At 47.6% G+C, this 21,935-nt stretch overlaps 1 protein-coding gene across 1 annotated transcript in view; it reads left to right on the forward strand.

The window, feature by feature from the left end:
• The window catches only part of ABCA13 (ATP binding cassette subfamily A member 13), a 402,236-nt gene that overhangs the window by 26,875 nt on the left and 353,426 nt on the right, over positions 1-21,935 (forward strand). Inside the window, exons 3-5 of the mRNA XM_045494253.1 lie at positions 2,485-2,608; positions 19,999-20,153; positions 20,359-20,387. Coding sequence (XP_045350209.1) covers positions 2,485-2,608; positions 19,999-20,153; positions 20,359-20,387 — 308 coding nt within the window. The remainder of the gene's footprint in view (positions 1-2,484; positions 2,609-19,998; positions 20,154-20,358; positions 20,388-21,935) is intronic.

The raw sequence follows: 21,935 nt of genomic DNA on the forward strand, positions 1-21,935 counted from the left end.
GGTGATAATGATGGTGATGGTGATAATGATGGTGATGGTGATGATGGTGGTGGTGGTGATGGTGGTGATGATGGTGATGGTGATGATGGTGATGATGATGGTGATGGTGATGATGGCGGTGATGGTGGTGGTGATGGTGGTGATGGTGATAATGGTGGTGATGATGGTGATGATGGTGATGATGGTGATGATGGTGATGATGATGATGGCAATGGGGATGGTGACAGTGGTGATGATGGTGATGGTGGTGATGGTGATGGTGATGATAGTGATGATGGTGGTGGTAATGGTGGTGGTGGTGATGGTGGTGATGATCGAGGTGATGGTGATAAAGATGGTGATGGTGATGATAGTGACGATGATGATGATAGTGATGATGATGATGATGATGTTATTGTTGGTGGAGATAGTGATGATGTTGATGATGATGGTGGTGATGGTGATAATGGTGGTGATGATGGTAATGATGATGGTGATGATGGTGATGATGGTGATGATGATGATGATGATGGCAATGGGGATGGTGACAGTGGTGATGATGGCGATGATGATGGTGATAATGATGGTGATGGTGATGATGGTGGTGGTGGTGATGGTGGTGATGGTGATGATGGTGATGATGATGATGGTGATAATGATGACAATGATGGTGGTGATGCACTGATAAATCATTACTGGTTAAGTTCCTCTGCTCCAGGAGCTTTATCAGAAAGACTCTTTTTTTCATTTGGTTTGAAATCTCAACAGCATTACTGCTTGAGAAATAATGGCCTGTTTTGTTTCTATCAGATTTATGCCACTAGAAATGTGGATAATGTGGTTAATTCTGAAAAAGTTACATGAATAAAAGATTATTAAGGGATGGGTCTTATCTAAAATAGTGTGTCACTATCTGAAATAATTAATGTATTTATTCTTTTGGCAAATATGTGTTGAGTGCCTGCTGGGTCCAAGACCTTGCTGAAGATAGACTGGTGGACAAGATATTTTCCCTGTCCTTCTAGAGCTTGCTGTCACGTCAGACTATTTCAATATGGTGGGGAAAGTGTCATGATGGGGTTCTGCAGGGGGGCCATGTGAGCTCATAAGAGAGGTGGCCAGTCCATGTTAGGGAAAGGCTACTGGGGCCCAACATGTGAGACTTCGTGGGACTACAGGTGTGCAGGAGAGGAATGATCTGGGTGGCGCAGACAGCATGGCAGGAGAAGAAATAAAATGAGTTCTTTACGATTGAGGAGAAGGGGTGTGGCTGGATGTCTCCTACCCTAGTGCACTGGGTCTTGTGTTCGCTAAGAACTCCATTTGCCCCTGTGGCTTGACACACTGCTTGTTCATTTTTCATTCATTCATTCATTCCACCAATGGTTCATTCAATGATTCATTCACCCAACGTTTAGTGACTTCTATGGGCAAAGCATCATGCTGAGCCTGGGGGTAGTGAGCCTCCATGTCCTGAGAGTGCAATCATTTCCCAGACCAAACTAGGCTCGCATGGAGAGCCTTTCACCAAGACTTTATGAGCTACCTCATGTTAGATCAGTAACTTCGAAGTTGCCTGCGGTCATCAGCGTCTCAACCGCTGCCATCCATCCATCGGGGGCGTGGAGGGCTCTAGGCATGGGGCACAGATGAACTCCACTCGATTGAGTCAGGGGCATTGTTGCAGCAAAGTCTTCCTGAAAACCCTTGGATCCTATCCGTTTTGTCTAAACTTCTTTGCGTTATATGGTCTTTAACAACTACGTGTATACATTTAAGAATCCAAGGTGTATTCGATTGAAAATTTTGCCCAAACTAAAAAGCTGCTAAATCTTTGTATGAGATGAGAAGAAGGATCTATCTTATTCTTCCCGCCCACAGCTGGTTTACAGAGGACTGTGTGCACGGCATGGCTGTGTAAGGGGGGTTTTGCCACTCCAGGAGCTGGGAGGGGGTGAGTCCTGTGGCTCTCAGGCTGGGCAGGGCCATTCTGCCCTGAAGTGTGAGTACAGACCCGCGGAAAGGTGTTCCATATGAAGGCTTTCTTCCTTTCCTCTCTCTCTTTTGTTTGAGTGCTCAGACCTCTTTTAACTGAATAAGAGGATTAAAAATATAATAACATCATATTCGACACTACTCTTCTGACCAAATAGGTATTCTGTTATATGGACGCACTTCTCCCTTGAATCTACACTCAGGTTTTTTGCAACCTCGGGATCTGCCCAGCCGAGGCGTTTTCCCCTTTGTCCAAGGCCTTCTTTGCAACACGGGGTCGACCTGCCGGAACCAGAGCTATGAGGGAGCCATGGAGCACCATTCTCCCTCGGAATGGTGTTCCATATGAAGGCTTTCTTCCTTTCCTCTCTCTCTTTTGTTTGAGTGCTCAGACCTCTTTTAACTGAATAAGAGGATTAAAAATATAATAACATCATATTCGACACTACTCTTCTGACCAAATAGGTATTCTGTTATATGGACGCACTTCTCCCTTGAATCTACACTCAGGTTTTTTGCAACCTCGGGATCTGCCCAGCCGAGGCGTTTTCCCCTTTGTCCAAGGCCTTCTTTGCAACACGGGGTCGACCTGCCGGAACCAGAGCTATGAGGGAGCCATGGAGCACCATTCTCGGTAAGAGAGACACAAGCATCCTTTTCAGAATTCATGGGAACGAGCTTTTATGCTTTCAGTAAAGCCTAACAGTTTGGGAGAGGTCGGAGATCATAAACAGCACAGAGTCTAGAGTTACAGCAGCATCTGTTTTGTTTGTTTTTAAAGTTTGTTTATTTTGAGAAAAAGAGAGAGATAGAGAAAACAGGGGAGGGGCAGAGAGAGAGGGGCAGACAGAGAATTCCAAGCAGGTTCCGTGCTGTCAGCACAGAGCCTCACTCGGGGCTCGAACTCATGAATCGTGAGATCATGACCCGTGGCGAGATCAAGAGTCGGACGCTTAACCAACTGAGCCACCCGGGCACCCCAAGAACATCAGTTTTGTTAAATGCAGACTCACGTGATAATGTTTCCAGCTAACGGCTGGTTTGGGTAGGGGGTCTTTCCTCTTTCCATGGCTGTTCTTGGAACCACAAAGTGACTGCTGATTAGCAAACGTCATTTGAGTATAACAGTTTGGTTTCTGTAGGTTAAAAGTCTGACTTCAGAATCGCTTGTGCGGCTCTGGCCACCCTGGTGGCTGCCTGGCAAAGCGGGGGGCGGGGGGGTGGTCTGACGGCATCGAAGACTGCACAGAGAAAGAGCAGATGTGTTTCCTGTGGGAAGAGTCAGAATCAAGGAGGTTTGACCTGGAGGGTTCTGAATGTTCTGGAAGCTTCTCTTTCCTGGCATTGAAGGATCTAAGACAGTTTTCAGATCGGTTCAGATGTGAACTGACTGCACCCTCAGAGCCGTGCAGAGACTCCCTTCTGATCATCTCGGTTTACAAACATCTGTGAGCAGAAGTTTGCATATCCGGTCTCCTCAAACATTATGATGGTTGATTTCGTGTGTGCATTTCCGTGCCCTTTGTAATTCCCCAGGGAAAGTTCACTTCGGGCAGGAAGCCCACGTTTCATCTGATCTGGGTTCTGAGTATGAAAATCGGCTTCCTTATTCCTGGCTCTGTGGGGAGCTTGGCTCTAACCATTGGATCTTGGAGCTGAGATGGGTCATTACTGAAAGCAGATAAAGCGGATGTTCTCACGCGGTGTGAGGAATCGGTCCTGTATTTTTACGGCAAAGCCACGGCACCAGAGTCACCATTTGTGAGGCCGTGTGCGACCCCTCGTCCCTTTCTTGGGGGACGCCGCCCACACCAGGGTTCCCTGCACTCTGGTGACGGGTGCTGTGCTCTCCCACTGTCGTCACGGTGCTACCGTGAGCCTTGTGATGTTTCCTGGTTCTCAGATCCGCCCCAGCTCTTGAGGATCACCTCACTTCCTACCTGCTTCGCTGCCGCTGCAGCCGGCTTCTGGGTTTGCAGCTCGCCCCTTGCACATGCGTGGCTTCTCAGCTCTGCAACCATTCCACACTTCTCTCCATTCCAAGTCCTTTGCAAGTAGTTGCCTCACCATTCACCACCTGGGGCAGCTAAGAGTTCCATCCTTGTTTTTTGTTTTTTTTTAAATTTTTTTAAACATTTTATTTATTTTTGAGACAGGGAGAGACAGAGCATGAACAGGGGAGGGTCAGAGAGAGGGAGACACAGAATCTGAAACAGGCTCCAGGCTCTGCACTGTCAGCACAGAGTCCGACACGGGGCTCGAACTCATGGACCGTGAAATTATAACCTGAGCCAAAGTCGGCCGCTTAACCAACTGAGCCACCCAGGCGCCCCCATCCTTGTTTCTTAAACATTGAAAATTTTTTTTCTAAGTTTATTTACTTATTTTGAGAGAGAGAGAGAGAGAGCGCAAGCAGGGGAGGGGCAGAGAGAGGGAGAGAGAATCCCAAGCAGGCTCCGTGCTGTCAGTGCACAGCCCGATGTGGGGCTCGAACTCGCGAACCATGAGCTTATGACCTGAGCTGAAACCAGGACTCAGAGGCTTAGCCAACTGCCCAACCCAGGTGCCCCCATCCTTGTTGCTTACAAGGAGGATTCTGTCTGTGCTCCTGGCCCCGTCCCCACCCCTGGACGCCTTCTACGTTGATACACCTCTAGCCCCTTCCCCAGCCTGTTCAACCTTTCTCTTTATGCTGTCTCGCCTCCAGACCCTCGGTGGTACCAGGGTCCCCCTCCCTGGGAAACACTGGCTCCGTGGAATGCATAATTAGGAGTCGGTCCTTTGGGACTCTCTCCCTGCCTGGACTTTTTCTAACAGACCAGGGGTTCCTATGGTTGATCCTGTGTCTGTCTCCTGGTGTCTCCCCCCACATCCCTCATGGCCTTGGAAAAGAAGGGGGCACCGGCAGGGTCTTCAGAGATGGACTCATCAGGACCCCCGTTTCTGGTGACATTGACATCTTCCCTCGCACACCCAGCTGGCTGGCGGGCTCTGGCCTGCGTGCTGGCGGAGGGCCCTGCATTTTCTCGTTTTCTCTCTTGGGCTTCAGGCCCTGATTTCACCTTCTTCTTTGTATTCAGGCCCCTCCTTTCCCCTTCATAGTTTTCTCTCTAAGGAGCCACGGAGGAAAGACGACTCCACGGGGTCCTGAGGGGTCTTTCTAGACCCCTTTCAGGAGCTTAGCCAAGAGAGGCTCAGCGGCAGCGAGGGATGTACAGCAGGGGGCACCAGCCTCCAGCCCACGGCATCCCTCTCTGCTCCCAGGAACTGCTTCCCATAAGACTATCACCCCTATGTCCCCGTGTACCCTCACACTGCTTTCCGGGGCTGGTCTTTCCTGTGAGCACTCTCTGTGCCCGGCTGATGCCTCTCGGGGGAAATCGAGAACATGGGTAGTCAGGTGTATTCTGCCAGTTTTTATTTGTAGATTTCTCCTTGTTTTATTTTTACACCCTAGTTTTCCCTTTCACACGTAAGTATTGCGTTCATCTGGGCTTTATGTCTCTGGGTGGGGTACAATGATCCAATCACACATTTCCCCCCATTTGGATAACTCCACAGATATGCGGTGCATCTCGGACAGACAACGCGCTTTCCTCGGCCCCTGGGTCAGCTCTGGACGTCTCTGTCTGTTCTGGAGACCTGTCAGGCCACCCCCGACTGCACCTCGCTGGCTTTCTTCCTAGACCTTTCCGGTGTCTTGTGTCTGATAGGGCAAACCCTCCTACCTCGCTTTCCTCCTTCAGGGAAGTCTATACATTTTACAAACTTGTCAAGGTCGGTGAGAATATTCTGTTGGGGGTTCGATTGGCGTCACATGGAATCCCGCAATCACTATGTGACGTATGGTGTAGTTAGGTTTTCAGCGTCTCAGCACCGCGTAGTGATACTGTCCCGTGAAGGCCACGGATACCATTCTTCACACTTTTTTCCCAGCTACTGTGTATTTTTTTGTTGCTATCACAAATGGTATCTTTTTAGAAGTTATACCACATCACTGATTTTTCCTTCCTCAGGTAACGGAAATACAATTAACGGTCAAAAACCAACTTTATTGATCTATACAATAATCGATGACAAGTAAATGCACGGTGAGCCTTGACATGTTTGTTTACCTAGGCGAACACTGCCATGATGGAATATTCCATTCTCCTTGCAAATCCCCTGTGCCCCCCTCCCAGCCTACCCCACCCCAGGAACAAATTACCTGCTTACTGCCATCTGGATGAGATTTAGATTTGTCTTTTTAAATTTTTTTAAGTTTATTTATTTTGAGAGAGAGTGAGCCCAAGTGGGGAAGGGACAGAGAAAAGAGGGAGACACAGAATCCCAAGACACGGAATCTCCGAGCTGTCAGCACAGAGCCCGACGCGGGGCTCGAACCCATGAACCGCGAGATCATGACTTGAGCAGAAGTTGGGACACGCTTAACCGTCTGAGTCACCCACCCAGGCACCCCTAGATTTGTCTTTTACAGAACTTCGTGTACGAGATACACCCTTGGTGTCTGAAGCCAAATGTTTCCAGATTTATGCGTGTGTTGTATGTACCAGTAACTCACTCCTTTTTTTTTTTTTTTAATTTTTAAAAAAAAATTTAAAAAAAAAAAATTTTTTTTTTTTTTTCAGCGTTTATTTATTTTTGGGACAGAGAGAGACAGAGCATGAACGGGGGAGGGGCAGAGAGAGAGGGAGACACAGAATCGGAAACAGGCTCCAGGCTCCGAGCCATCGGCCCAGAGCCTGACACAGGGCTCGAACTCACGGACCGCGAGATCGTGACCTGGCTGAAGTTGGACGCTTAACCGACTGCGCCACCCAGGCGCCCATCCTTTTTCACTTGCCAAGTGGTATTCTCACGCTATGGAGGCGCACACACAAGTTGGGTTTCAGCTTCACCCAGTCATAAATCAAGGGCAACATAGTCATAAGGCAGGTTCAGGATCCCCCAATCAGGGACATTCCCCCACGTGATGCACCTGGCTCCTTACCCGGGCCACTGACCAGAGCAGGAGACCAGCCACACAGCACGCAGGAGCCTGGTGGCTATTTCCAGTTTTGACTACGTAGGAGAAAAGCTGCTGTCGGTGTTAAGACAATGTCTTTGTAGAGAGTGCAGCTGTTGGGATGAGTGTTTAGTGAGTTTTAGTTTATAATCAACTTCTGGACTGTTTTCCAAAGCGTATGTACAATCTGGGGGCTCCAAGGACTCCCCTTCTTGCCAGCACGTGGGGTTTTGGGGTCTCCTTACTTTGGCCGTTCTCATGGTGGAGTCGTGTTATCTGAGGTATTTTTCATGTATTTCTCTAGCCATGAAGGATGTTGCAGTACCGGTATTTGTATGGAGTAGATATGTGGTCACCTGAACGAATATCTATTCCTCACTTGTGTTTGGTCATCAACCCCAGTTTCCGGCTGTCAGCGCCCAACCCCCTAGAATTTTCCGAGTGCTCTGGGCTGTAAAGGTGTCTTGTGTTATGTTAATGAAGGCGACTCTTGGACCCCTCCCCAGGGCTGGGGGGTGGGTACTGGTTGCCCAGGGAAGCAACCCTTGGGATTAGAGGTTAGAACTTTCCTGCCCACCCCCCTACCCCGGGGTGGGGGGGGGGTGGGGAGGGGCTGGAGGTTAAATCAGCCAATGGCCCCTGATCTAATCGATGGCGCCTTCATTAGGAGATCTTACAAAACCCAAAAGGCCCAGGGGTTCAGAGAGCTTCCGGGTCAGTGATCACGTGGAGATGGGCGAGCACTGGTACCTGGGGAGGCAGGGCGCTCCATGCCCCATCCCCAGACCTGGGTCTGAGCCCCTCTTCCAACTGACTGTTGGTTCGTATGCCCGGTCACCATCCTTTAATAAACCGGTAAACGTAAGTGTTTCCCTGAGTTCTGGGAGTCATCCTAGCAATTTACGTTTTTTTTTTAATTTATTTTAAGTAATCTCTATACCCAACGTGGGGCTCGAACTCACAACCCCGAGATAAGAGTCACCCGGCGCCCCCATCCTGGGCAATTAATCAAAGCTAAGAAGGAGGCTGTTGGAGCCTCCAATCTGTAGCAGGGCAGTGGGGAGCACAGGTGACGATAGCTATAAGCTGGCGACTGGAAGCTCAAGTGGGGGAGGGGCAGTGCTGGGGGACTGAGCCCTTCTCCTGCGGGATCTGACGCGGTCTCCGGGTGGATGGTGTCAGAGGTCCGTTGAATTTTTGGACACTCTGCTGGTGTCCGAGAATTGCCTGGTGTTGCCAGGGGGTAGGGGGACCTGCCCCATGTTGGAATTGGGTCCGGAACCGTAAAAGAGAGGGTGAGTGTCTTTTCGTGTGTTTATTGGCCATTTGAACCGGGTGTGTGTGTGTGTGTGTGTGCGCGCGTGCGTGCGCGCGCGCGCGCGCGCGCGAAGTGTTTAGTCAACTATTACAATTAATCGCTACATTTTAATCTTTGTTTTTGTTGAATCCTTAGAGTTTTTTACATATTCTGATTACAAGTCTTTTATCAGAAAGACATATGGGGAATATCTTCTTTCAGTTTCTGAGCTGTTTTCTGAAAGGAAGCGGGTTTCTTTTTTCTTTTCTTTTTTTTTTTTTCATTCAACAGAAACGTTTACTTCATTGGAGATCGCAAAGATCCTCAGGAAGGAAAGAAGATTTTCTCCTTTTAGAAGTTTTGTGGTTACAGCTGTGGTTTAGGCACACAATCCATTCTGAGTACATTTTTGTACGTGATGTGGGGCAAGTGTTGAGGTTTATCTTCTGATGGGTGTTGAGTTGTGCTCATATCATTTGCTGGAGACCGTCCTACGCCCATTAAACTATGTTGGTGCCTTTGTTGCAAACCAGGTGTTCCGATAAAAATATGTAGTTGTGTTCTTGCACATCTTATTTCAGTGTATGATTTCTCTTTGGCAAATAGTCTCAGTAACTATTGCTTTAGAGAAAGTCTCGAAATCAGGTGGTATAAGACCTTCGCCTTCGTTTTGTTTTCCAAAATTATTTTAGTTCTTTTAAATTTCTGTGTGAACTTTAAAGCCAGCGTGTTTGTTCTTTTTAAAAATATTATTATTATTTTTAAAATGTTTATTTATTTTCGGGGCGCCTGGGTGGCTCAGTCGGTTAAGCGTCCGACTTCAGCTCAGGTCACGATCTCACGGTCCGTGAGTTCGAGCCCCGCGTCGGGCTCTGGTCTGATGGGTCAGAGCCTGGAGCCTGCTTCCGATCCTGTGATCCCTCTCTCTCTGCCCCTCCCCCGTTCATGCTCTGTCTCTCTCTGTCTCAAAAATAAATAAAAAACATTGAAAAAATTAAAAAAAAATGTTTACTTATTTTCGAGAGAGAGTGTGAGCAGGGGAGGGGCAGAGAGAGGGAGACACAGAATCCGAAGCAGGCTCCAGGCTCTGAGCAGTCAGCACAGAGCCCGATGTGGGGCTCGAACTCATGAACCGTGAGATCATGACCTGAGCCAAAGTCAGATGCTTAACCGACTGAGCTGCCCAGGCACCCTTCTTTTTTTTTTTTTTAAGTGTTTATTTTTGAAAGAGGGAGAGCACGAGCGGGGGAGGGACAGAGAGAGGGAGACAGAAGATCTGAAGTGGGTTCTGCGCTGACAGCAGTGAGCCTGATGTGGGGCTGGAACTCACCGAGAGATCAAGACCTGAGCCAAAGTTGGATGCTCAACCCACTGAGCCACTCAGGTGCCCCTCAGCTGGTTTATTCTTACAAAAAACGTCCTGGGATTTTGCTTGGAATTACCTTAAAACAAAGCAAAACAAAGCAAAACAAAGCCTTGGTTCTTAGTCTATTCACAGATTTGTGCAACCATTACTATAGTCAATTTTAGGATATTTTTCGTTACTCCAAAAAAAATGCCCACCTGTATCCATTAGCATTTACTCCTCATCTCCCCCCCCCCCCCCCCACGTAGCTCCCCCCTCTCTCGTAGCCTAGACATCCACTAACCGGCTTTCTGTCTCTGGGCTTTTGACTGTTCTGGGCCTCTCAGGGAATTCGACAACTCGCAGGTGTTTTTGTAACTGGCTTCTTTCACTCGGCACAGGGTCTTGAAGGTTGCTCCCAGGTGGCGGGTGTGAGTCCTCCATTCATGTGTATTGCTGGCCAGATTCCACCGTGCGGCTCTCCTACGTTTCGTTTCTCTGTCCCTCGGCGGATGGTCATTGGAGTCGCTTCTACACTTTGGCAATTACGAATAACGCCGCTACGGACATGCATACGCAGTTTTTTTCTGCGGACTTATGTCTTCCTTTCTCTTGGGGATATGCTAGGTCGTATGGTGACTTTGTGTTGAATGTTTCGAGAAACGGTCGCTGTTTTCCCAGAATGGCTGTACCATGTTATCCTGCCACCAACGGTGTATGAGGGTCTGCTGGTCCATAGCCTCACCGGTGCTTAGGGCTTTTAGAGCATAGCCATCCAGGTGGGCGCAAAGTTGTGTCTCATTGTGGTTTTGATTTACATTTCCCTGATGGTTAATGACGTTGGCCACCCTTTCACTGCTCGCTGGCCATTTGTGTATCTTCTTTGGTGAAATGTCTGTTCAGATCCTTTGCCCTATTTATTTATATCATTTTTTAAGATGCTTATTTATTTTTGAAAGAGAGAGAGAGACAGCGCCAGCAGGGGAGGGGCAGAGAGAGAGGGAGACACAGAATCCGAAGCAGGCTCCAGGCTCTGAGCTGTCAGCCCAGAGCCCCAACCAGGGATCAAACTCATGAACAGTGAGATCATGACCTGAGTTGAAGTCGGATGCTCAACCGACTGAGCCACCCAGGTGCCCCATTATTTTTTAATGTTTGTTTTTGAGAGAGAGAGAAAGAGAGACAGAGACAGAGTGTGAGCAGGGGAGAGGCAGAGAGAGAGAGGGAGAGGGAGACACAGAATCCAAAGTAGGTCCAGGCTCCAAGTTGTCAGCCCAGAGCCCAATGCAGGGCTCAAACTCATGAACCGTGAGATCATGACCTGAGTCAGTCAGATGCTCAACCGACTGAGCCACCCAGGCATCCCATTATTTTTTAATGTTCGTTTTTGAGAGAGAGAGAAAGATAGGGACCGACGGTCTGAGAAAGAGAACTCATGAACCGTGAGATCATGACCTGAGCCGAAGCTTGATGCTTAACCGACAGAGCCCCCCAGGCGACCCACATTTGCCCATTTATAATCGGGTTATCAGTCGTTTTGTTATTGAGTTGTGAGAGTCTGGACACAAGCTCTGTAGCAGAGACATATGATTTGCACATATTTCCCCCACCCCCATTTTGTTGGTCGTTTTTCCACTTGGTTCATTGTATCCTTTGGAACATACTGTGTTTAATTGTGATGAAGTCCCACTCATCCATTTTTTCTCATGTTCCCTGCACTTTTGGTGTCCTATCTAAAAGTCATTGTCTGACCCATAACCATGAAGATTTACTCTTTGTTTCATTTGGAGAACTTTTTAGTTTCAGCTCCTAAGTTTTGGTCTATGATCCATTTTGAGTGGGCCTTTGTGTATGGTGTGAGGAAGGACTCTGACTTCATTCTTGTGTGTGTGGATGGCAGTTATCTCAGGGGACTGCATTTAATGTATAGATTAGTCGAGAAAGAACTGAGATTTTAACAACATGGAGCCTTCCAATCCATGAGCATCATATAATGTCTCCATTGATTTAAGTTTTCTAGAATTTCTCTCAGGAATGTTTTGGTAGTGTTCAGTTTTATGTACATTTTGCTAAATGTATTCTTAAGTAGTTCATGTTTTTTGGTATTGCTTACAATTTTTTAAAAATATGGACAACCATTGCTGTGGCTTTTTAATATAACCTTTAGGATTTTTTACATACATGATCGTGCCATCTGTAAATAGTTTTACTTCTTGTTTTCCTTGCCTAGATGCTTTTTTCTTTCTTTTATTTAGAGTTTAATGTGTTCTTAATCTACTTAAAAAAATTTATTTTAGAGACACAGAGAGCAGGGGAGAGGGGAAGAGGGAGAGAGAGAGAATCCTAAGCGGCTCCAAGGTCAGCATGGAACTCTGAGATCATGACCTGAGCCAAAATCAAGAGTTGGATGCCTAATTTACTGCGACACCCAGGCTCCCCTTTTTCTACTTTCTTTATGATCAACCTGAGATTATTGCTTTTAGACCTTTTCTAATGTAAAGATTAAAAGCTTCATATTTCTTCCTGGGCACTGCTTTCAGCTATCAGAAATTTCGATATGTATTTTCATTTGCATTAAGTTCAAAATATTAATTGATTGGCACTGTGGTTTCTTCTTTGACTCATGGGTTATTTGCAGGTTACATGCTTAATTTCTAAGTGTTTGAAGATTTTCCTTAGATCTTCTTTATTGCTAATACACGTATAATTCCACTGTGGTCCGAGAACTCTGCGTGATTTAGGTCTTTTTAACTTTGTTTAAGCTCATTTTATGGCTCTGGTGTATGGTCTCCTTTGATGAATATTTAACATGAAACCAAGGAAATGATTTGCCTTCTGCTGGTGGGTGGGATTTGTTCAAATCTTCAACATCTTTACTGATATCCTGTCTCCTTGTTCTATAAATTGTCGAGAAAGCAAATGAAATCTCCAATCATAATTGTGGAATTTCCTATTTTTCTTTTCAGTTCTCTTGGTCTTTGCTCTGTTTACTTTGAAGCTCTGATGTTGGTGCATATATGCTTTCAAATTGTTATATTTTCTTCATGGACCCATTTATCATGACCTAATGGTTCCGTACGATTACATCTCTTATGCATGTCGTGTATTTTATTATATATGCAACAAATAATATACATAATACACGCTGTGTTGTATAATGATATGTAATCTCTTTATTCTGGTGGTGGTCAGTGTTTTGAAGTCTACTTTGATATTTACATAGATGCAGTAGTTTTCTTTGGATTAGTGTCTCACAACGTGTCTTTTTTGTCTTTTTACTCTCTGCCTATCTCTATCTTTACATTTGAAGTTTAGACAGCACAGGGGCACCTGCGTGGCTTAGTTGGTTAAGCATCCGACTTTGGCTCAGGTCATGATCCCACGGTTCCTGAGTTTGAGCCCCGCGTCGGACTCTGTGCTGTCAGAGCCTGGAGGCTGCTTCCGACTCTGTGTCTCCGTCTCTCTCTGCCCCTCCCCTGCTCACATTCTGTCTCTCAAAAATAAATACATGTTAAAAAAAATTAAAAAAAAAGTTTAGACAGCATATAGTTGGTTCTTGCTTTATTTTCCAGTCTGACAATCTGCCTTTTAATGTAGGGACTATTTATACTTAATATATTGAATTTATGTATTGGCACTTGCTTTCTTTTTCTTTTTTTATTTGAGAGAGAGAGAGAGAGAGAGAGAGAGAGAAAGACAGAGACAAAATCTTAAGCAGGCTCCACACTCAGTACAGAGTCCTATTCGGGGCTCGATCCCATGTCCCTGGGATACTACCTGAGAGTCTGATGCTCAACCGACTGAGCCACCCAGGCACCCTGGGACTTATTTTCCGCTTTTGTGGTCTCTTCTGTTCTCTCCTTTTCCTCTTTATTGCCTTTATTTATGTAAATTGAGTATTTTTTATTTCACTTTTCTACACTATTGCTTTATTAACTCTACCTTGTTGCTGTATTTTGCTAACAACTTCTGCTGCTTCATAGTAGTGTATGTGTGTGATGTAGCAGTGATTTCTAGAAGCAGATTTCAAAGTCAAGACATAAATACATTTTTAATTTTGATGGTGTTTTCCAATTGCTCCTTTATGGGGATTATAATATTTTGCATCTGTCTTCCAAGATGTGAGGATATCTTTTTCCCTGGTGAGGTCTTGTTAAACTTCGACATTTCTACCTATCTGATTTCTCATCTATTTCCTTACTCGTTTTATTTTATATTTCATTACATTTCATTTCATTTATTTTTAAAGTAGACTTTATGCCCAATGTAGGGCTTGAACTCACAACCCTGAGATCAGGAGTCGCATGCCTTACCGAGTGAGCCAGCCAGGTTCCCCATCTCATCAATTTCCTGATGAGAAATGATGTATCAGTACAGTTCTATTTGCATTTTTCTTATTATAGGGATGTTGAACCTATTTTTATACCTCCATGTACACTTTATACTTCTTTTCCCTGTAAAATATTTATTCATGTCCTTTGTCCATTTTTCTCTTGGTTTGTAATTTTTCTTCTTGATGTCCAGAGGCTCTTTACATATTAAAGCGCTAAACCCTTTGTGATAACAGTTGTAAATATTCTTACCTGAGTTTATTATTTATTTTTTGACTTCATTACTTTTTAACTTTCATTTTGAAGTGATTATGACTTTAAAAAGTTATAAAAAGGTACAGTGAGTTTGACTTCTTCATATCGTGCACTTCTATGACTCTAGTACAATATCAAAACCAAGAAATTGATACTGTTACAATATTGTTAAGTAGACTCCAGGTCTTAATCTATTTTCATCAGTTTTACACGCACTCATTTGTGTGTGTGTGTGTGTGTGTGTGTGTGTGTGTATCTCTATACAATCTGATCTCTTGTATAGGTTCATGTAACCACCATCACAATCAATATGTATCTTGATCGTGTTCAGTCAGTATCTTGTATCCGTTTAATCAATGCACAGAAAATCCTTCAGGATCTTCCTGCATAGCTGTGCCCACCCCTCTGTCCCCGTCTTGTCCCCAGCAGCCACGAGTGTCCTCTGCCTCCATACTCTTCTCATTTTGAGCTGTAATTATATATAAATTACATTATGTACAATTATACGGCATTTAGATAAACTTATGTGAGGTCACATAAGGTGAATTACATCGACTGTAACCTTGGGAGATTGGTTTGTTGTTTTCCACTGAGCGTGATGCTCTTACGGTCTGTCTGTCTGTCTGTGTTGTTCCATGTGCCATCGGTCCATCCTTATTGCTGAAGAGCCTTTGAACTTAGGTTTCCATAGAAGTTTTTGTCTTTTTTTTAACAGTTATTTTACTGGTAGTTCTTTTTTAATGTTTATTTATTTATTTTGAGAGAGAGAGGGAGAGTGTGTGTGTGTGTGTGTGTGTGTGTGTGCTTTTGAGCTCATGTCTGTGCAAGCAGGGGGAGGGCACAGATTGAGAGAGAGAGAGAGAGAGAGAGCGAGACAGCGAGAATTCCAAGCAGGCTCCACACTGTCAGCATAGAGCCCGATGTGGGGCTCAATCTCACGACCATGACCCCGGGATCATGACTTGACCTGAAACCAAGAGTTGGATGTTTAACCAATGGAGCCACCCAGATGCCCCAGTAGTTTATTTGTTTGTTTGTTTGTCTATTATTGTTTATTTATTTATTTAAAAAAGTTTTTTAACCTTTATTTTTTTGAGACAGAGAGAGAGACAGAGCATGAATAGGGGAGGGTCAGAGAGAGAGGGAGACACAGAATCCGAAGCAGGCTCCAGGCTCTGAGCTGTTGGCACAGAGCCGGACGCGGGGCTCGAACTCACAGACCATGAGATCATGACCTGAGCCTGAGTTGGACACTCAACTGACTGAGCCTCCCAGGCGCCCCAATTATCATTATTTAGAGAGAGCATGCCCACAAACGGGGGCGGCGGAGGGAGGAGAGAGAGAGAGAGAGAGAGAGAGAGAGAATGCAAAGTGGGGCTCAAGCTCACCCCCGGCGGGGCTCACCCAATATGAGGCTCAAACGCACAAACAGTGACACTATGCCCTGAGTCAGAGTCAGACGCCTAACTACCCGGGTGCCCCGGGATCCTGTTTTAAAGAGGCTTTTCCGAGGGAGACACTGCTGGAGAAACACTGACTCCAGCGGACCCCTCAGTGGCTCTCAGTTTCCTGGTCAGAAACTAAGGTCTGGGCCTGAGTGCTTCTGCTGCTTCTGATGCACTGAGGCCCTTTCTGGAACCCGGTGAGCACCGCTGGAGGCTTCCTTTGGTTCCTGCTCCTCTGAGAGGGTATTAGCGGTGGGAGGGCTGAGAGACAAGTTCCATCCCCTGGCAGGTGGCCTTTTCTTGAGTGTCATGACCCCCTGCCCCCCTCGGCCCCCCCCCCCCCCCCCACTTCCTTCTATACCTCACAAGGTCAAGCATTCCTTGATAAGGGACCAAAGACAGACCTGGACTCAGGAAGGCACAACTTGCTGTCCACCCAAATCCTACTACAGTTTTGGGGCTTCCCTGGGCCTGCTCGCATGCGCCCTCTCACACCTGCACACGTGCATGTGCACACTCACACGTCAGTGTTTAATCCTGGGATTTTCTATGTATTTTTCCCACCGTAAACACTTCTCATGATCTGGTCTTAGGGACAATCGAGGTACTTTTGAAATAACAATTGGAAAAAGAACATCCAACCAGCTCATTGTGACAGCGACACTTGCCTTGGAGTACAGCAGTATGATACAGTGTGATTAATTCTGCGGGTTCCCAGCAGAGGTTCCAAGGGCCCCTTTATTTATTTATTTATTTGTTCGTTCATTCGTTCATTCATTTAATTTTTAAACTTAAATTCAAGTTAGTTAACGCACAGCGTAGGATTGGTTTCAGGAGTAGATTTCAGCAATTTGTCACTTATCTATTAACACTCAGGGCTCATCCCAACATGTGCCCTCCTTAATGCCCGTCACCCTTCTAGCCCATCCCCCTACCCCCATCAACCTCCCACTTTGTTCTCTGCATGTAAGAGTCTCTTATGGTTTGCCTCCCTCTCCGTTTTGATCTTATTTTCCCTTCCCTTCCCCTATGTTCATCTGTTGTCTTTCTCAGATTCCACATTGGAGTGAGATCATATGCTATCTGTCTTTCTCTGGCTGGCTTGCTTTACTGAGCATGATATATTCTAGTTCCATACAGTGGAATACTACTCAGCGATGAAAAAGAATGATGTCTTGCCATTTGTGACATCATGGATGGAACCGAGGGTCCTTGGAATCCTTTCAGATGAGGCGATGACAGAAGTAATAAGTGATTTCTTGTACTTGACCCCACTCGAGGTGAAGGCCACCCTTTAGGAGGTGAGGTTTCCATGGAGCGTGACAGAAGGTGACTGGTGACATTCAGCGTGTGGCTGGGCCTGGCCCTGCTGTGTCACTGCATTGAGTTTCAGCAAATGCATGTAGATTCTCTGGGCCTCATTCTTCGTGTTTAAGTGGACTGTGCCCTGAAAGGCCTTGAATTGGTTTTACTCACGTGTCAGTGTTGTTGGATCTGTTCTGACCTCATGGTGGGTCAAATGACCGTGTCCGAGGGAGGGATCAGACACGCTTTGATATTATCAAAGCAGGCAGATTTACCTGTTGACAACTGTTACTTCGTGGTCACGGTGTTCTCTAATTTGCAAAGTGCAGGAATTGGGATTGAACGAAATCTCGTAAACTCTGTAACTCTCTAATCAGGAATAATGCCCCCCAGCTTCAATTTTTTTTCCTCCTGGATGTGCTAAATGTGATGGGATACCTGATCCCTTCAACACACTCCCAGCAGCTTGTGAAATGATTTCCTATTTTATTTTAAGTCTGTTGTGCCTTACTGATTAAAGATAAATTCCCACTGGGGGCGCCTGGGTGGCTCTGTCAGTTAAACATCTTACTTCGGCTCAGGTCATGATCTCACGGTTCGTGAGTTCGAGTCCCACGTTGGCTCTGTGCTGTCAGCTCAGACCCTGCTTCAGATCCTCTGTCCTCCTCCCTCTCTGCCCCTCCCCTGCTCTCTCTCTCCCTCAAAAATAAAAAAAAAAACACATTAAAAATATAAGAAAATAAAATAATAAACATTGAAAATGAAATGAAATGAAGTCAAATGAAATCAAAGGCAAATAAAAACCCAAAGAGGGGCGCCTGGGTTGATTGAGTGTCTGACTCTTGATCTCAGCTCGGGTCTTGATCTCAAGGTCGTGAGTTCAGGCCCCACATTGGGCTCCACGCTGGGCGTGAAGCCTACTTAAAAAAACAAACAAACAAACCCAAGAAAATGTTTGTCACAAATGTGACAAAGGGATACTATGTTTAAATCCTAAGTGGACAGTGGACATCCCGATGGGAAATGGACAGCAGCCTGAATATCTGGCCCACCGCTGGCCCCCTTGGAAAGGGGTCTCTGACTTCTCTCCTGGTGTCCACAGGGCATCGTGAACGTGGGCCTCAGCAACATCTCCCTGCCCCGCCTTGTATAGCTGTCCTGCTCTCCAGGGGCGGAGGCCCCCCTTTCCACCTGAGGCGGAGGCCCCCCTTTCTACCCTGGACATCCCACACCCTGCCTCTCCCCAAAGCCCCTTCTTCATGGTGCCCGAGATTTGTTCTTTCAGACGTGTAAGATGTGCAGACATGGAAATCACCACGTGGCCAGCCCTCGGTGTCTCTAGGGAATGGTGGGGGGGTTGCCCTGGGAGGGGCTGTCCCTCCGGGGTCAGCAGTCAGCAGCCAGGTGTCAAAGCCTTGGAAACACAGAAAATAAAGTGGGTGTGGCAGCACACCCCACACCGAGTTCTTTAAAGGCTCACAGGGATGTATGTGAGTCTGTCCATCTCCCTCTTTCTTTGTTTTCCTTTTTTTTAATGTTTATTTATTATTTTTGAAAGACAGCGAGACTGAGCATGAGCAAGGGAGGGGTAGAGAGAGAGGGAGACACAGAATCCGAAGCAGGCTCCAGGCTCCGAGCTGTTGGCACAGAGCCCGACTCGGGGCTCAAACTCATGAACCGTGAGATCGTGACCTGAGCCAAAGTCGGATGCTTAACCGACCGAGCCACCCAGATACCCCTGATTTCTTCTTCTTCTTTTTTTAATGTTTATTGATTTTTTTTTCAACGTTTATTTATTTTTTTTGGGACAGAGAGAGACAGAGCATGAACGGGGGAGGGGCAGAGAGAGAGGGAGACACAGAATCGGAAGCAGGCTCCAGGCTCTGAGCCATCAGCCCAGAGCCTGATGCGGGGCTCGAACTCACGGACCGCGAGATCGTGACCTGGCTGAAGTCGGACGCTTAACTGACTGCACCACCCAGGCGCCCCTGTTTATTGATTTTTTGAGAGAGAGAGAGTGTGCACACAAGCAGGGGAGGGGCAGAGAGACAGGGAGACGCAGAATCTGAAGCAGCTCCAGGCTCTGAGCTGTCGGCACAGAGCCCGACGTGGAGCTCGATCCCACGAACTGTGAGATATGACTTGAGCTGAAGTCAGACACTCAACCGACTGAGCCCTCCAGGTGCCCCCACCTCCCTCTTTCGAAGCCTGCCTGTCCCTTCCACCTTGTCCTGTTGGACCCTACCTCCCCCAACAACCAGAGGTCTCTTCTAGAATTGAAATGAGACCCCATTGTCCCTGGTGAAGCCTGCTCCAGCTCCCCCTGGTGCCCACGCAGGGTCCTGCCCGTGACCGTCATGTGGCCGCATGTGTCCACACCATAGACTTCCCTCTCTTATTCCCTTGTCTCTCCTCCTCTCCTCTCTGTCTGTCTCTGTCTCCCTGGCTGACCCCTCAGCCCCTTCCCATTTCTGGGCCTTTGCACGTGCTGTCTCCGGCTGATACGCCCCTGGACCCCAGTCTTCCCATCACTGGGAAGGGGCTGGGATTTCGTCTTTCAGATGTCAGCCTGAGAGAACGGGAGAGGGGGCTTGGCCTCCCCCGGGCCTGCCTGAGTGCCCTCTGGACAGACTTTCCACCCCTTCCCCGGCGGCTCGCCCGGCTGGCTAAAGCACTACGGGGGGGGGGGGCACACCTGCTCACCTCCCTCCCGTGTCCTCCGCACTTGGGGCCTGGGCCGGTCATGGAGACACGGTCCCCAGCCCCTCTCATGGGGCGTGCTGAGCGAGGGAAACACGTGGGACCACCAGTAACCGTATACAGTGGCTGAGCGTCACAGATAACGGAGAGATTGATGACAACGTTCTAATTTCAATTGGAAGGTCAAGGAGAGAGGGTGCTGCAGGGCAGGTGGGTGGAAGGGTACATGCGTGCCAGCTTGGTGGACGCCGCGTGGGCACTCGGTGTGGAGCCCGCGAACCCCGAGGGAAGGGGGCCCCGTGCAGAATGATGTCCATGGTACTCATTCCACTTATTTCAAGTTCGTCCAGGTTCTGGGCTGCAGCTGGCCGGCCCGGGAAGGTCAACGACCTGGCCTTCCTGGAAGAGGTGCGGGAGCTCTCCGAGGAAGTTTACGACATGGTGGACAAGGCAAAGATCTTACAGGAACTTTGGGCAGGAAGATCCAAGGGCCCAGGCAAGTCCGTCTCTGAGTGTCCACCCCCGACCCAGGCCTGGGCTGAGCGTGCCCCACGGAAGCTGAGGACCCAGAGTGCCCTTAAACGTCCTATTGAAGCCCTAATTCCCCTTCCTGCCCCAGGGGGTGGGGCTTAGAAGGAGGTGCTCAGTACATGGTCTCTGATCGCTTACTGAACTAATATCTGAAATCTCTTTTATCATAGATTCTTCTCATGGCTCCAGTTTTTTGGCAGTAAGTATTTTAACAAGAATTTGAAACTTAGTCTCCGGACACATAGTGGTTAAGTTCAAAGCACTGGTTTTTATTTTATTTTCGAATACTTCTTTTTCTTTCTTTAAAAAAAAAAAAATTTTAATGTCTGTTTGTTTTTGAAGGCAAGAGAGCATGAGCCGGGGAGGGGCAGAGAGAGAGGGAGACACAGAATCCGAAACAGGGTCCAGGCTCTGAGCTGTCAGGTCAGCCCGACACGGGGCTCGAACCCACGAACCATAACATCATGACCTGAGCTGAAGTCAGATGGTTAACCAACTGAGCCACCCAGGCACCCCATCTTCTTTTTCTTTTTTTAAGTAAACTCAACCCATAAGGTGGGGCTTGAACTCACAACCATGAGATCAAGAGTTGCACGTTCCACCGACAGAGCCCATTGGGCACCCTTGGAAACTTCTTTTTTTCTTTAACTTTATTTATTCATTTGGAGAAGAGAGTGTGAGTGGGGGAGGGGCAGAGAGAGAGAGAGAGAGAGAGAGAGAGAATCCCAAGTAGACTCTGTGCTGTCAGCACAGAACCAGACTTGGGGCTCGAACCCATGAACCGTGAGATCGTGCCCTGAGCCAAAGTCAAGAGTCAGATGCTCAACCAGCTGAGCCAGCCGCGCACCCCCAAACACTTCTTTCCAATGATTTGGTTCAAGGTTCAACTAGTCCAAGGTTAGGTTTTCACATCCTATGTAGAAGCCGGATGTGAGACAGCCAAAGTCAAGTTATGTTCTCAGGCGAGACTCTGGGCCTGGGGAGAGCAGAAGGTGAAGGTTGGGGCCCTCAGCAGTTGGCAGGTGACCCGGAACAGGTGGCTTTGTCAGATGGACTTGAAGTCCGTCTGCTCTCAGGTCGAGATGCGGGTGTTTGACATGTCCCTCTGACTTGCTCTGGGCACACACCCTGCAGGTAAAGCCACTAGTTTTGTCCCCAGGACATTTGACACTATCTGGATGCACTTTGGTTCCCCCCCACCCCCCGCCGCCCGCCAAGGGGGAGGGGTCTCAGGACGCCGAGACAAGCACCATGAGCCTGTGGGAGACTCGGCCTCACTGTCTTCCTCCAGCCGCACTCCAGCCACCAGCGTAAGGGTGTGCAGTTGGCCCATTGAATTTCACGGGGCTTGGATGTTTTTTTTTTTTTTTGAAGTTTATTTACTTATTTTTTGAGATGGAGAGAGTGAGTGAGCAGGGGAGGGGCAGAGAGAGAGGGAGAGAGGGAATCTCAAGCAGGCTCCGTGCTGTCAGAACAGAGCCCGAGTTGGGGCTCGATCCCACGACCCTGGGATCATGACCTGGGTGGAAACCAAGAGTCAGACGCTGAAGCGACTGAGCCCCCAGGCGTTCCAGAGCTTGGGTATTTTGTGATGACATGGGAGGGGAGGAAGTATCCGTCACACGAGGGCTATGGGGACAAGGCGGGAAGGTGGCCATGACGACAGTGCAGGATGAGTGGGTGGGCGTCCTGGGAGGCCGGGGGGAGCAGCTGGACAGGGAGTACGTGGAATTGAACTCACTTTGGT

The sequence above is a fragment of the Leopardus geoffroyi genome, chromosome A2, assembly GCF_018350155.1.
Source record: "Leopardus geoffroyi isolate Oge1 chromosome A2, O.geoffroyi_Oge1_pat1.0, whole genome shotgun sequence".
NCBI lineage: Eukaryota > Metazoa > Chordata > Mammalia > Carnivora > Felidae > Leopardus > Leopardus geoffroyi.